Below are 17,152 nucleotides of genomic sequence, written 5' to 3'. Positions count from 1 at the left end.
ACAACAGGGCAGCCAGTTTAGCGGTGTTGGTGGTAGTAATGATGGTAATGACGAAGATGAGAATGAGGACGATGATGATGAAGAAGATGATGACGATGATGACGTTCATGATAGCTTCGATGATGATGACGACGGTGATGATGATGGCGGGAATGGAGGAAATGGAGGGGCCGGGGGCAGTAGGAGGTGGAGGTTGAGATAACCCTCAATCACCTCCACATTCTCAACATGATGTTCAAGACCCTGCTGATCCAAACTCTACCAGCAAAGTCAGGGAGCATGACTCACAGATCGACGATTTATATAAAGATGTTTTTTCCGCAGGTAATGTTACAGGTATGGTGGATGCTTTTATTGAGGCTGGTATGAGTTTTGAAGATTTTATAACAAGAACGGAGGAGGCAGTGAATGAACCAGATGACCACATCAACTACTCGCCAAATCCAGATACTCCTCCTGCTCAAGCTTCAGATGCGCCTGCTACAGATCTCGTCAACTCAAATTGCCGACTTGACGCAGGAACCACCAAAGAAGAAGAGAAAGAATCATATTGTGTCAAGTAGTGCATGCGCCCGCGATCTCATCTACCTTTACCACGATGATTTGCTGATTGTATACGCGAAATATAATAAGGAGAACGCGTGTTGGGCAATCAGAAGATATAGTGGTGATTTGATCTATCTCAACCACCACGAGCTGAAGTCGTTACCAGAGCTGGACATTAATTATCTTCGAAAAGCTCTAGGCCATGGTGCAGTTGGGAGTTTGTTGGAAAGTTGGATTCCGGATTATCTTCATCGTCAGTCGAAGGTCGACTACAAAGATTTTGAGCCGAATAAGGGTCGGAAGTACAACAACCCAAAGGAGATAGACCCAGCCACCGGAGAGCCACGAACAATGTGGAGATACAGGGCACCAAAGAATTGCCATATCATCTACCATGGTGAACCTTTTATTCCTAACATCCTCTGAGACTTCGTTGGCTGGGAATTCGACAACACGACAGGGGAGGCCATCATTCGCTGCAAAGATCTGCCTGAGGTTCACGTATTTGACGAGCACGAGCTAATGGGGCTGCACATAGAAGACATCAAGAAGTTCTACAACTCTCCCCTGGGAACCATCGAGGATATCGGTCATCAGAACACAGACCAGATAGTTGAAGCCTTTAACAAGTTTGTTAAAAGAGTTGTTGAACTTCCACTACCAGAGGACGGCTGGTTAGACTACGACACCGACGGGTTCCAATACTAAAGACTAGAGGGAGATTGTTAGTTCCATTTTGTTTTAGTCTTTTGTATTGTAATTTTTTATGTAATGGGCCGTTTTGGTTATTTAATATGTAATAGGCCTAAGAGAAATAATGTTGTAAAGCCCATTGGGCACTTGATGTGACTTACTTCTCATGCATGCTTCCCTGTAAATAGGAAGCATGCCATGAGAGATAGTGGTTGTTCATTGTTGATTAATAGAAAACCTTTTGCAAAATCTCCCTCTTTCAAATTTCTCTCTTTCTTTCAAACCACCCAAAATAACATCTCAAGATCCGAGACCGCTTAGGTGGCTTAGTGTGATTTTCGCTAGCACTAAGCTCGGTTGATCCAAGATTATTATTAGTCATACAAGATTTGATTGTAAAGGCCCTGAATCTTCTGCTTTGTTTTATTTCTTTCTTTTGTTCAAGCCTTGAACTTTCTCTGCGTGATAATATGGTATTATCCAACCTGATTGTTAAGGCCTTGAACTTCTGCTTTATTTTAATCTTTCTAGATAGAGTCACTTGTACAAAGTAAAAGCGTCCAAAGTGTCAATAAGCGTACTATAATCAGATAAGAAAAGTTTAAGTCAAGTTGAGGTGACATATGAAAGCATACTACGCGCGGTATGATGGAGTCTGTAATTTATCATATTAAATGGGGACCAAATAAGCATTGTGCCTAATACGTACCTTAACATATCACATTGACATCCAAATACTTGTTAAGTTTAAAGTGGACAAATTATATTTAAAATCGACTTTGGGTTCTTGGCATGATAATGTCCAAATAGAAGTATGATCTAGAACGTTAACAGATAATGTGAAACCATGTTGTGATCTTTCTCACAAAAATAATTTAGTAAAGTTTTAAGTAAATATTTGATATATAATATTAATTTCATCTTTTTTTTTATTTTCTTCTGTTTTATTTTATGTTTCAACTTCAAAATATTATGTATATATTTTCGTTATTTTAAAATATATGAAAATGCAAAAAAGATTTTAAGTTTTTATTATGTTCGTACATATTTTATTAAACGTTGTTTTATTCAAAATCATGTGTTTTGTTGTCAAGGTTGTTCATGCAAAGTTTGTTGGAAACCTAGGACTTAAACAAACTACTTACAAGTTGAAGGACTGAAATTGGGAGGGTCTGTGAACGAATTCTTCTTTGACCCTCAAGAGGTCTGTGAACGAATCTTATTCATTCTAAGTATTATGCAATTATACATGGACAGGTAGATAAAGATCAAGTCTGCTTGAAGTTGTAGATGTTGAAGCACTTAAAAGAAAACGAGAACGTGAAAGTTGGTGGTTGAATCCAAAAATAAACTGATTATGTCTGAAGACTAGGAAAGAAACCAGTCGGCTCAAGAAAGTCAACAAAAGAAAATTAGATGTCAAGCCTCCCGCATATGATGTTTCTAAAATTTTCTGTTGCCGATTATTCCCAGAAAATAAGATTGAAATTCAAGTCTACAAGACTGGAAAATAAAGAATTATCCAAGATCCAATCTAGTTCAAGATCCTGGATCAAGACAAGTATTAAGTTTCAAGAAATAAAGACGAAACAAAGAACTTGACGAAGGCTCCTCGACATACTCAATCCTAGAGGCAGATTGTAGGGCCAATACTCTATATTGTTACTAGGATTGTGTATGTCTTTCTAGTTTTCTTTTAGTCGGTGTATTACGTACCTAGTACGTTTATTTTGTGCGTTTATTATGTAAACTTTGAAGAAATGGGAACCCTTTAGAAGGGTCGCTTTACCCATTTCTCCAAACTACTCTTTTCACAACACCCTTGGAAAATAAAGTTTCTCTCTCCACCTTTCATCTTTTCTCTTTTTTATAAAAAACAAAACTAAGATCCGAGATCTAAGTGTTGTTGGTGATTTCCGCTAACCAACAATACGGATTAATCTGAGTAAAATTGTGAGATCCATATAGAGAACCTAAAGGAATGTTTTGGTGTGCCAAAGTATGACAAGGATAAGTTGAAAAATGGAGCAACGGCCAATTAGGAGTCAAAGAGTCTATTGTTACTTTGTTTTCATTACTAGTTCCACTCAAATTTATTCAAAAGACTTCCAAGTCAACTTCTGGGTTTTTAGTTTTCATAGCTAAAACACAAATTAATAAAGATTATTTTCATCATAAAATTTCTTTTTAAGTTGTGATGAAATTTTATAGTATCCTGCATATACTCAATACTTTTTATGTCTGCCTTTTCTTCTGGTGCAACGTTATACTAATTCTAATTTAGTCAAATGGAGTGTAAAGTATATTCGGTGTCTTTGTCTTAAATTTGATTATCATGATAAGTTCAGACGTGTTAGATTGGGCAACCACATGAAACTTTCCAAGTGTGTCCTATTGTCTCGTTGAATGATAAGTTCAGACGTGTTAAGAATGAACGGATGAGAGGAAACCTCTATATTCATTCATTCATTTTTTTATTTATATTATATATTTGGAATAGATAATGAAGTCTCAATGTGAAAGCTTATTAAATGTCTTGAAATTTATGGAATAAACATAGAGGTAGAAATCATGAACAGCATGTATATAATGCAACAATTAAGTCTCAAGAATGCAGGTGGTAATGACTCTCGTCTTCCTTTTCATGTCTTTTATATTATTTTCTCTGCCACTCCTTCACTCCAATAACCTTTCTATGCCTATCTGCCAAGAAAGTTTCAGCTGTCCAACTAACACCCCATTCAAGTACCCATTTTACAATATTACCGACACACGATGTGGGCTGATCAAGGTCCACTGTACACCAATAGGTGGAGTGATACAATTAGGAGGAAGGTCGTATATGATTGTTAGTAATTTAAATTCTGAAGATAATCATAGTTCTCTACTCATATGGAGCGAAACATTTCAGCGACTTGTGGAAAATAAAAGCTGTGAGGCTCTAATGGATAATGTCACTTCTCCGTTTTCAAGCCCTCATTTGTATTCCATTTCGATATCTCCCAATATCACTCTCTTCAAATGCACAAAAAATCTCACTTATTTTAAGCAACCTAAATACAGCAGCTACAACAAATGCAAAGATCATAACTTTTACTATAACTACTATAATGGAACTATTCCAAGTAACCTCCCACATACATGTCAAGTAGTGTACCTACCTACGAAACTGTCAAGTCCTGAACTTGATAAAACCCACATATTTTCTTTTCTGTCTTCTCTTACCTCTATTACCTTTAAATTGTCACATTTTTGTAGCGAGTGTCAGAAAAAAGGCCTTGTGTGTAATAGTGAAAATGGGCATGTTCGGTGTATAGACGTCAAATGGGGTATGTACTGCTTCTCTTTCCTTCTTTACTCATTTCACTATATTACGCGTGAATAGTTCTGAATTTTTTTTCCTTGTCCTTTAATATATACTTTTGTTTGGATGAAGAAAAACGAAGCATAAAGCAGAGCAAGACCATTAAGCTTAAGACCAAGCTTCTTTGTAATGTGCCTCTTTGATCCTATGAATTTGTATTGGATGCATATATTATTGTTGGAATCCGCACCTGAATATGTCACGTTTTTTTGTTTTAGTTATCACGGGACCAGTTGTAATCATCATCCTGTCTTTGAACATCTTGATAATTTGGCGTAAGTGCAAGAACAACCCTTTTTCCTATGTCTCATCAAAAGGCAAATCTCGAAACCTTGAAGATATAAGTCTCTCCTGTGGTGTCTCAGTTTTCTCCTACAAAGAACTTGAAGATGCCACCCAAAATTTCGACCCTTCTCATGAACTAGGGGATGGAGGCTTCGGAGCTGTTTATTATGGTGAGAACTTGATTGTTCAAACAATAATGTCATTACTTATTCATTTTTCATATGAGCTCTCCACCTGATTTTTCCATCATTCTAAACAAGGTAAACTCAAAGACGGGCGAGACATTGCAGTGAAGAAACTTCACGAGCACAACTACAATCGAGTCCAACAATTCCGAAATGAGGTTGAAATCCTCACTAAATTAAGGCACCCAAGTCTTGTCGTTCTCTATGGTTGCACCTCTAGACAAAGCCATGAACTTCTACTTGTTTATGAGTATGTTCCAAATGGCACTGTTGCAGATCATCTCCATGGAGAACAAGCAAATCCATACCTGCTAACGTGGTCAATACGTATGAACATTGCTATTGAAACCGCCAGTGCGCTGGCGTATCTACATGCTTCTGAAATCATACACCGAGATGTAAAGACGACAAACATCCTGCTTGACAACAATTTCTGCGTTAAGGTAGCAGATTTTGGTCTCTCAAGGCTCATATCAAATAATGTCTCTCATGTGTCAACAGCTCCCCAAGGAACCCCAGGATATCTGGATCCACAATATCACCAACGCTATCAGTTAACAGATAAAAGTGACGTTTATAGCTTTGGGGTAGTCTTAATTGAACTAATATCATCAATGGTAGCTGTTGATTTAAATCGGTCTCAAGATGATATTAGTTTAGCTAACTTCGCTTTAAACAGAATCCGAAGATGTGCAATTGATGAACTAATCGACCCAGTATTAGGATCAGATACGAATCCTGAAATTTTGAATATGATCACACTAGTAGCAGTATTGGCTTTCAGGTGTTTACAGTATGATTCAGATGTGAGACCTACAATGAATGAGGTGCTGGATGGGTTGATGCATATTCAAGCCATTGGTAGAATAAACGCTTATGATGGTACCAGAGACCTGCAAACCATGAATCATGTGCAGCCTTTGACCGAAATCAGTGATGCGGTAGTTTTGTTGAATGATTTCTTGCGTTCTCCAGTCTCTGTAGCTAGTGAATGGAAAAGCAATAACAGCGCATCAACTACGCTAAGCAATAATGGAGACAAATTATTAATGACGAATGACATCGATACAAAAACCCATTGGGAACAAGGATGACATGAGAGCTTCCTGCTTCTTTTTATTGTTAAATATCATGAAAGTAGCCATTAAACATGAGATATATCGGATCACATATCCGTATCTTACTTTTGTTTTCTTCGTTAATGCAAAATATATGTATAATACTGTTGCCTATAATATTTCTTTTTGCAAAATATACGTATAACAAAAGGTGATTTGTGTACTATGAATAACGAAAGCTGGAGAGCTTGCTTTATCTTTTGAGCTCGTTTGTCCTAGTTTGAGCTAAATAAAAACTATGCTTGAACAAACTTAAACCACGCCATTTACCTGAAAACGATTTTAATGTGGCACAATTGTTATAAAATTCTCCACAGTAGCCTTTCATCCTCGATATCAGAGTGGTTATATCAATCATAATAGTTATAATTAATATGCATAGATTAACATTTTCTCTTGTTTTTCTTATCTTCATTATGGCCTTTCAGGTGGGTAAACTCATATGGGCAAGGGAAAGAGAATTCAACACATTTTGGTGATAGAGCATTATGTCACCAAAATTGCTTTTGGTATCAATAAAGCAATTATCAACCCATTCTTTTCGATATTGTACCGCTTGCTTTACCTTTTCTTTATATATTATAGTTTATTAGATCAAGTAGATTCAGATTAAAAAAAAAAAGCTTTCTTTGTTTGTCTTCTAACTACTAGCTTCTGCCGCTAGCGCTTGGACTTGAAAGCAAGGTAAAACTACCTTGAATCAAATCAATCATTGAATGAAAAACAAAACGGCTTATTGATAAATAGAAAGGAAGGAAAGTTGGTTTAAGGACCCATTGGTTAAAGGAAAGAAAGAAAAGAGAATTGAACACATAATTTAAAGATATAACAAATGATATCTAATTATAATAAGTTTAAAAAACTACTCCTAATAATAAATATATAGGAGATAAATGATACGAGTTTAAATGTATACAAGGCTTCCAAAGACCTATTTAAACCATTATTTTAAAATAACGAGGACTTTTTCTAGATTTGCTTGTTTTCTCTTTGTATTTCTTTTTATTACCCTAGAGCACATTGATAATCAATTTGACAAAATACATCCATAAGTCTATGATTGACTTCTTTTTTTTTATTATTATCATTAGGTATATTGGTTTTTAATGATCCCAACTATTGTCTTTTGGTCACTGCTGGTCTCAACTAATAAATTGGCTATTGATGGTCTCAACTTTTAAAATATTTGTTCCTAATGGTCCGCGATTAACGGAAACCTAACGCCGTTAGTTTCAAGTCGCGGAGAAAACGTTTTTGGCCGGAAAATTCAAATTTATTGTTGGAAAACACCACCTGAACACCGCACCCACCGCTAACCAACTATCACAACTTGAGCACTATCAACCGATTCCGATGATGGTTATAGGGTTTCCGGCGACCTCATTAATTGGGGCTTTCACTAGAAAAAGGTTCCTAAAGGTCTGATACGAAATTACCAAGATGTTTGGGACGAAAATGTTGAGTTTTCGGAAGAAAATTTGAGTTTTCCGGCCAAAACCGTTTTTTCCGGCGACCTGAAACTAACGACGTTAGGATTCTGTTAGTCGCGGACCGTTAGGAACAAATACTTTAAAAGTTGGGATCATTAGTAGTCAATTCATTAGCTGGGTCCAACAGTGACCAAAAGGCAATAGTTAGGATCATTAAAAACAATATACCTTATTATTATTATTATTGAAGTTTTTAATATCACTTGTTTAAGAATTATGTACTTTGGATTATGTGGTTTGTTATGTAAGTTAAAGTTTGAAAATGATATATTTGCTTGAATTTAAGCATGTATGTAGTTATTACTTTTGCTAGATCAGATACTCCAAACCCGATTAACCAGTGCTCAAATACTTGAAACCTTATTAATCCGTGCTCATAAAACCCGAACCCGAAGAACCTCTGTTATATGTGATCATGGCTCAATCAATATAAATCATTCATCACTTCAATTAGTTTGGTTAGCAAGATGTTATTTGGCTGTTAACAAGTTCAGGGGCAGTTATGTCATTTACTAAAAGCTGATTAAAGGAGTAAAAGAAAGTTTGTTGTTGACTGGCAACTCAGACAAAGTATAGGGGTGTAAAGTGGCAAAAGATGGTACTTTTTTGTTGATCTACAGTAGAAGTCGTTATATAGCTGAGAGAGATTAGTTAGAGAGTTAGTTTTCTTGTTACAATTCTTTGTGTAATTTCTGTTCGTTTCTTGTTGAAGATTGTAAACCCTAACTCAATTGTACAGTTTAGTGTTGTTGCAATAAGAGATTAAACTGTTAGGGTTTTGTTATTGTTCTTCGTGTGTTCTTGGTTAATTCCACATATCCAATAACAATTGGTATCAGAGCTTTGTTGCTCGGGTCAATTGCGAAGAAATTAACCTCTTGTTCGTTTGAATTGAAGAATGGTGAACGCAAAGTTTGATTTGGAGAAGTTCGACGGGAAGAATGACTTTAGTTTGTGGCGAGGAAAGATGAGGGAATTATTTGTCCATCAAGGCATCTCCGATGCATTTTTGGGAGAACCAAATATGCCTGATACTCTCAACGACAAAGAGAGGAAAGATATGTTTGAAAAGGTTCATTTGGCGATTATTCTGAGTTTGGGTGATCGGGTATTAAGGGAAGTATCAACGGAATTGACTGCTGCTGAGTATGGTCGAATCTTGAATCGTTATACATGACCAAATCATTGGCCAATAGATTATATCTCAAGAAACGTCTCTATACCTTTCAGATGACATCAGGTAAAACTTTTGATGATCATACTGATGAATTCAATAAACTAATATTGGACTTAGAGAATATTGAAGTGGCATTAGATGAGGAAGGCCAGGCCATAATCTTTCTCTTATCTCTACCATCATCATATGAACACTTTGTGGATACATTGATGTATGGTAGAGAAACACTTTCAATGGAAGATGTGTTGGCTGCATTAAATTAAAAAGAATTGAAAAAGAGAGGGAAACAAGAGATGATGGTGCAGAGGGCCTGTTTGTGAGAGGTAGACAAGAACAGAGGAATCCCAAGTCAAAAGTCAAAAGGGATTTCAAGATCAAAGTCTAAAGTAAAAAGAAGGTGTTATATTTGCAATTCTGAGAAACACTTCAAGAAAGATTGTCAAGACAAAAAGAAAAAGAAAATAGAGCCAAGTAGTTCAAAAGGGCATAATGGTAATTCTGGACAGGAAGAATCAGAAGGGTATGATAGTTCTGATGCAATGATGGTCTCTAGTGGTGAAAGTAACAAAGAATGGATTCTTGATTCAGGATGCTCATATCATATGACTCCATACAAAGAGTTGTTCAGTATGTTAAAACTGAAGATCTTGGTGTTGTTAAGATGGGTGATGATAGGGCATGTAAGATTCTTGGACATGGTTCTGTTACATTCAATCTTGAAAATGGAGTTGAGTATCAACTTGATAATGTGAGATATATTCCTGATCTAAAAAGGAATTTGATATCACTTGGTTCATTAGAAAGTTATGGTTGTCATGTGAGTATGAGAAATGGGAAAATTAAAGTGATAAGGGGATCCATTGTTGTGTTATCTGGTACAAGAAAAGGGTAATAATATCTACTTTCTTGATGGAGAAGTAGTTGCAGGAAATGTGTCAATGGTTGAGGGTAAAATGGTCAATCAAGCTGAATTATGGCACAAGAGGCTTGTCGCATCAATGTTCAAGGGCTGGTAGAGTTGAATAAACGACAAGATATTGGTGATCTAAAAGGGTGTGAAATAGATCATTGTAAACATTGTGTCATGGGAAAGGCCAAGAGGGTGTCATTCAACCACAGCAAACATAGCACTAAAGGGATTTTGGAATATGTTCATGTTGACTTATGGGGTCCTGCAAAGGTTGCATCACTTGGTGGAGCAAGGTATTTTTTATCCATAATAGATGACTATTCTAGAAGAGTTTGGGTTTATGTAAATAGAACTAAGGATGAAACTTTTAGTAAGTTTAAATAATGGAAAGTCTTAGTTGAAAACCAAACTGAAAAGAAGTTAAAGAAGCTTAGAACTGATAATGGTCTAGAATTTTGCAATAGTTTGTTCAATAAGTATTGTAAAGAAATGGGAATTGCAAGACACTTGACTATGGTAGGCACACCACAACAGAATGGTTTAGTTGAAAGAATGAATAGGACCTTGTTGGAAAAGGTTAGATGTATGTTGTCTAATTCTGGTATGCCAAGGGCATTTTGGGCAGAAGCAGTCACAACTGCGTGTTACCTGGTAAATAGATCTCTTACTTCTGCTAGGGACATGATGACTCCTATGGAGCTGTGGTTTGGAAAGAAGACTGATTATAGGAATCTGAGGGTATTTGGGTGCCTGGCGGCCTATTCACATATAAACCAAGGTAAACTTGAGCCAAGAGCTATAAAGTGTGTGTTTTAGGATATCCTGAAGGAGTGAAGGGGTATAGACTTTGGAGAATGGATGATGGTGGTCCAAAGGTAATTGTAAGTAGAGATGTGGTATTCAAAGAAGATATAATGTAATATGATGTTTTGAGCATCAATAAGAAAGACAGTATTGGTGCAGAGAATGTTGGTGTTCAGTTTGAGGTGGAGCTTGGGTCTGAGGGTAACCATGAAAGGAGTACAAGTTCAAATCATGCAGGGGCTTCTAGTAAAATTCAAAGTAGCCCTAGTTTGGCAAGGAATAGAACTAGAAGGGTCATTCAACCTCCACTCAGGTACAAGGGCAATGATGACATTTCAGCATATGTTTTCATGGCTGCTGAACAAGAAGACAGTTTAGAACCCCTTACTTACAATGAAGTTATCAAGTCTAAAGACAAAGAATTATGGTTGAAAGCCATGAATGAAGAGATGGAATCTTTAATGAAGAATGAAACTTGGGTTTTGGTAAATAAGCCTGAGAATCAGAAGTTAGTAGACTGCAAATGGATTTTTAAAATTAAAGAAGGTATTACAGGGGTTGAAGCACCAAGATTTAAAGCAAGATTGGTAGCTAAAGGTTTCACACAAAAGGCTGGAATCGATTATAATGAGATATTCTCTCCAGTAGTGAAACATACTTCTATGAGGGTAATATTGTCATTAGTAGCATCTATTGATTTGGAGCTTGAACAACTTGATGTAAAAACAACTTTTTTACATGGAAGTCTTAAAGAGGATATATACATGAGACAGCCACCTGGTTTTGAGGTTGAGAAGCAGGGTAATAAGGTATGTTTGCTTAAAAGATCATTGTATGGGCTTAAGCAATCTCCTAGACAATGGTATAAAAGGTTTGATGAATATATGATATCACATGGATTCTCTAGAAGTAAATATGATAATTGTGTTTACTTTAGAGAATGTGATAATGGAAACATGGTTTATCTACTTCTATATGTGGATGACATGTTGGTAGCTTGCAAGGATAAGAGTGAAATTGCAGCTACAAAGGAACCGTTGATGAAAGAGTTTGAGATGAAAGAATTGGGAGATGTCAAGAAGATACTTGGGATGGAGATTTACAGAGATAGGAATAAAAATTTGTTGAGGTTAACTCAAAGTTCTTACATAAAGAAAGTGTTAAATAGCTTTTTTATGGAAAAGGGTAAATCAGTAATTACACCAATTGGGCAACAGTTCAAGTTATCAGGGATGGATTCTCCTAGTTCAGATGAAGAAAAGGCAAAAATGGAGAATGTACCATATGCTAGTGCAGTAGGAAGCTTGATGTATCTTATGGTTTGTACTAGACCTGATATAGGGTATGCTGTTAGTGTGGTTAGTAGATTTTTAGCTAATCCTGGTCAGATGCATTGGATGGCTGTTAGGTGGATCCTTAGGTATTTGAGTGGAACTAAGGAGGTAGGTCTAATATTTGGCAAGAAAGATGAAAATGAAAATTTGATTCATGGGTATGTGGACTCAGATTTTGCCAAGGATTTAGACAAAGGGAGGTCTATAACAGGGTATGCATTCAAGTTTTTGGGTAGTATTGTTAGCTGGAAAGCAACATTGCAGCATGTAGTAGCTTTGTCAACTATAGAAGCTGAATATATAGCTCTTACAGAGGCTGTTAAAGAGGCTATATGGTTGAAGGTTTTGTGAAAGAGCTTGGATTAGAAGATGTTGAGGCTGAGATTAAGTGTGATAATCAATGAGCTATTTAGTTGTCTAAAAATCAAGTTTTTCATGAAATGTCCAAGCATATCAATGTTAGGTTGCATTTTATCAGAGATGTAGTTCAGTCTAAAGAGATAAAGATTGGTTATATTGAGACTGAGGTAAATGCAGCTGATATGCTGACTAAATCTCTTCCAGGGTCAAAGTTTGACTTATGTTTGGATTTGCTTAATATTGGTTGATTCAAGATCTAGGTGGAGATTTTTATATGTGATCATGGCTCAATCAATATAAATCATTGATCACATCAGCTAGTTTGGTTAGCAAGATGTTATTTACCTGTTAACAAGTTCAGGGGCAGTTTTGTCATTTGTTGAAAGCTGATTAAAGGAGTAAAAGAAAGTTTAGTTGTTGACTGACAACTCAGACAAAGTGCAGGGGTGTAAAGTGGCAAAAGATGGAACTTGTTAGTTGATCTACAGTAGAAGTCGTTATATAGCTGAGAGAGACTAGTTAGAGAGTTAGTTTTCTTGTTACAATTCTTTGTGTAATTTATGTTCGTTTCTTGTTGAAGATTGTAAACCCTAACTCAATTGTACAGTTTAGTGTTGTTGCAATAAGAGATTAAACTGTTAGGGTTTCGTTATTGTTCTTCGTGTGTTCTTGGTTAATTCTGCATATCCAATAACAACCTCGGAGAGATTAGGATCATGTATGAGTACTATAAATAAATTCCTCAAACTCAAGGAACCTACTCTGAGAAACCTGAAGCCCGGAATACAACCCGAAGAACACCCCTAAGCTGGATATTCTACCATGACACATAAATGAAATTGGGTAAGGAAAATAAGTAATATCACTGGTAGTATTAGAAAGAAAATCATTAAGTAACTGGTTAAAATATTTGAACTAAACATCCAGGAAGTTTCAAACAGGGGCCAACTTTTGAATCGTGATGTATTTCTGTATGGCTAAAACTAGTGATTTGCATTTGGATTGCATGGTGAAATCAGTTAGTAAAACCTGGGTGCTGCAGTTGGAAAAACCCGAGCGTTGAAACTTAAGCATTAGTAAAACCCGAACGTTACGACTGTGAGTCAATACGAATTCGGTTAGTTTTGGTCACGTTCGTTACGGTTCCGGAACAAAAAGAAGGAAGTATAAAAGTATAAAAATTGAGGTGGACCAATGGGATGGTGTTGGTCTTAACTCGTCGGTTTTTGTTATATTCGTTACCAAAACTGAAAAAAAAATCAAATTGGCGTGTCACAATAAGACGCCACCACTTAGCCCAATAGTAGCAACAGGTTTCTCTTTTTGTCTCATTAGATAATAGATAATTGACTCACTAATATGTAACCGGATGAAAACACTCTCTTGATCCTGAACATATATGCAAGCTGAGTTAGCATTTTAAGGAAATTATAAGTGTTTGTTCCTGTATATAATAATTGCTCTATAAATTGAAATGTTGTTTCTATTGACTTTTCAAGTTATCTACTTACGTTGAAACTAGGGGTGCAAATGAGCCAAGCTACTCGCGAGCTACTCGAGATCGGCTTGTTAAAAAACTCGATCGAGCCAAAATCGAGCCCGAGCCTAAAAGTAAGCTCGTTTAATAAACGAGCCCAAGCCCGAGTTTCACTTATCGAGCTCGAGCCGGCTCGCGAGCCTAAACGAGCCTGTCATTTATATAATTTTTTAAAATATATATTTTATAATTATTAATTAATATATATAATTTTTTGAAAAATAATTAAAAATAACTAAATAATATATATTATTTTATACATAAAAGTATAATAGAAAAAATATATAAAAATAATTATAATTATATTAAAAATAATTGATATACAGTAAACTAGCCGAGCCCGAGCCGAGCTCGAGCTTGAAAATTTACTCACGAGCCGAGCTCGAGCTCTGTCCAAGTTAAACGAGCCGAGCTCGAGCCTAGTCGAGCTCGGGCTTAGCTCGGCTCGTTTGCACCGCAGTTGAAACAAAGCAGTATCTTTTTCTTAATTCAAAATATTATTATTTCTAAATTGCTTGAAAGGTTAAAAATTTGCTACTCCCATATCCTATTAAAAATAGAAATAATAGAGAGCAATATTTTAAACCACTTAATTGTTGTTGGGCCAAGATTAACTTATACATTGCACTCTAAGGTTAAATATTTTTATTCCTTGTAAGTAAATTTCCTTTTGGACTCGTGTTTGTGGTGTTTCAGAGAAAGGCAGGATGATAACTCATAAGTTCAGCAATGACCGAATCAAGTCTTGTTAGTTTGTCTTGATCATATAGGATATTTTTTTTTATCAAATTGGTATGTTTGGATGCATATATATACTAGTTTCTGTCAACTTGCTTTGAACACTTCAAAAACCTCTAATCAACTATTGGGTGTCCAATTTTTATGTGATATATATAACTTCTAATTGTGATGCAAAACTTTATAGTATTTTTCATATACATGATGCTGTTGCCTGTTAACTGTATGCATTTTCTCTGCGTGTCTTTTTCTTATAATTTTGTCCAAACTCTACCTGTCTTTTTCTTAAATTTTTATAAGTTGTGGCGTGTGAAACTCTCCAGGTGTGTCCTATTAGCGTGTGAAAGGGGTTAAGGATGAAAAGAGGACAAGAATAGACTAACCAAAGTCTTGAATGTCATAATCAATATAAGAAAATATGACCAAAGTGATGGAATTTCTATTGTTTTAATTAGCATAGAAAATGGGGTCAGGTTGACTTAATCAATGTGAAAAATTACATAAGTCTAGAAGATTTATGTAAAAAACATATAGTAGTAGAAAATATGAGGACTGACGTATATAAGCAATAATTGAGTCACAAGAATGCAGGTGGTACCGTGGGTAGTTCTCTAGTCTCTTCTGTTGGAATTTGAAATGATATTTCGAATCTTCTTTTTCCTCTATGTTATTTTCTCTTGTCTACTGTAGGGGTATGGTACTAAACCCGGTTTTACGACCCTAAATTTATTACGTTTGGCTTATTTTATTATATGGACTAATACAATGTTATTGGGCTGAGGGGGTTTTGTGGAGGTAACCCTAACTGGGCTAGGCCCATTAGGGTATCATGATGGTGGCCATGAGGCTCTCTATATAAGGAGGTCTCCACCTCCTTATCAGGGGGATGCTCAATAAGAGCCACCACCACTTTTTGTGTCTGTAAACTAAAGATCTTTGAGATTTCTTAGCAGTCACCTCCACACCCCCGAAAAACCATTGCAGGTCTCAAGCAACCGGAGAAGAAGATCAAGACGTGGTTCGTTCATCTCGAAAATCCGTGGAAACATCGTCATGGATCAGGTCAGATTCATTTCATGCTTCGACATTGGCGCCATCCGTGGGACGGCAACGAACTACCCTTCGATCTTCATCTCGGCTGTCAGATCTCTCCCAGGAAAAACCCAGATCTGGAAGTTTACAGAAAAAGGCTTCAAGGCTTGTTCTATTAAAGCTCAAAAAGATCCATAGATCTAAAAGAGGCTTCCAGATCTGTGCAAAAAGAAACTGCCTGACTCGAATGATCAAGTCTCCGGATCTGTGATGGTTTTAAATCTGCTCCGAGCTTTAGATCTATCTAGATCCGATTTACAGATCTAGATCTAGATTACAGACCTAGATTTTAGGTTTAAAATTGCAGATCTAACTCTTAAATTGCAGATCCAGAAATTACCAGACTTCCGCCGCCATGTACGCGCTCCCGCGGATTCTCACTCCGCAGCCGTGCATGTGCCGCCGCGGGAACCACCACGTGGGTTTCGCGCGAAAGACCTCCACCATGTGGGTTTTGCGCAGAAGACTGCCATCACGCATGCTCGCCAGCGGATCACCATTCCGCCGACATGCGTGAGCGCCCGTGGAAACCACCGCAGAAACCACCATGTGGGTTTTGCGCAAGAGACCTCCGCCGTGCACGCGCACTCGCGAGTCACCACTCCGTCGCCGTGCATGCGCGCATCAGGCCTCGCGCCAAACTTAAAGGTTGGGAACCCTCATAATATCCCATATGGCTACGCGCCAAACTTAAAGGTTGGGAATCCTCATAATATCCCATATGGCTACGCGCCAAACTTAAAGGTTGGGAATCCTCATAATATCCCATATGGCTACGCGCCAAACTTAAAGGTTGGGAATCCTCATAATATCCCATATGGCTACGCGCCAAACTTAAAGGTTGGGAATCCTCATAATATCCCATATGGCTACGCGCCAAACTTAAAGGTTGGGAATCCTCATAATATCCCATATGGCTACGCGCCAAACTTAAAGGTTGGGAATCCTCATAATATCCCATATGGCTACGCGCCAAACTTAAAGGTTGGGAATCCTCATAATATCCCATATGGCTACGCGCCAAACTTAAAGGTTGGGAATCCTCATAATATCCCATATGGCTACGCGCCAAACTTAAAGGTTGGGAATCCTCATAATATCCCATATGGCTACGCGCCATACTTAAAGGTTGGGAATCCTCATAATATCTCATATGGCTACGCGCCAAACTTAAAGGTTGGGAATCCTCATAATACCCCATATGGCTACGCGCCATACTTAAAGGTTGGGAATCCTCATAAACCCATCAGGCCAAGCGCCAAACTTAAAGGTTGGGAATCCTCATAAACCCATACGGCTTCGCACCGAATACAAGACCGAACGCGGCTCCGCTCCGTTCAACATGCACACCACCATGATGCTTGAGCGCAGTCGCATATCACATGCTCATGCACCGCATATGCTCACGCATCACATATGCTCACGCATATTACATATGTTTACGCATCACATGCTCTCACATATCACATCTACGCGCACGCGCATGCAACATCTGCGCGTGGCGCGGGACATAGTCTAC

General features: G+C 37.2%; 1 protein-coding gene across 1 annotated transcript; it reads left to right on the top strand.

Annotated features, from left to right (window-relative positions):
* The first annotated feature begins 3,862 nt into the window (after window positions 1-3,862).
* On the top strand, window positions 3,863-6,258 carry LOC143557624 (LEAF RUST 10 DISEASE-RESISTANCE LOCUS RECEPTOR-LIKE PROTEIN KINASE-like 1.1). Its single transcript, XM_077046658.1, has 4 exons — window positions 3,863-4,568; window positions 4,676-4,714; window positions 4,813-5,058; window positions 5,149-6,258. The coding sequence occupies exons 1-4, from the start codon at window positions 3,863-3,865 to the stop codon at window positions 6,165-6,167; spliced, it is 2,010 nt and encodes a 669-aa protein (XP_076902773.1). The 3' UTR covers window positions 6,168-6,258.
* Window positions 6,259-17,152: the final 10,894 nt, after the last annotated feature.

The sequence above is a fragment of the Bidens hawaiensis genome, unplaced genomic scaffold, assembly GCF_021521415.1.
Source record: "Bidens hawaiensis isolate Kalapana, Puna unplaced genomic scaffold, B.hawaiensis_p1.1 tig00019074_1, whole genome shotgun sequence".
Taxonomy (NCBI): Eukaryota; Viridiplantae; Streptophyta; class Magnoliopsida; order Asterales; family Asteraceae; genus Bidens; species Bidens hawaiensis.
Note: the sequence above shows the minus strand (reverse complement) of the source record. Positions and strands in the feature narration are given on the sequence as shown.

Excerpts from the sequence above, each read along its gene's own strand:
- LOC143557624 (XM_077046658.1), top strand. The coding sequence starts at position 3,863 with ATGACTCTCGTCTTCCTTTTCATGTCTTTTATATTATTTTCTCTGCCA. Across the intron at positions 4,715-4,812 it reads GAGCAAGACCATTAAGCTTA|TTGTTTTAGTTATCACGGGA; the intron begins AGACCAAGCTTC and ends TGTCACGTTTTT. Across the intron at positions 5,059-5,148 it reads CTTCGGAGCTGTTTATTATG|GTAAACTCAAAGACGGGCGA; the intron begins GTGAGAACTTGA and ends ATTCTAAACAAG.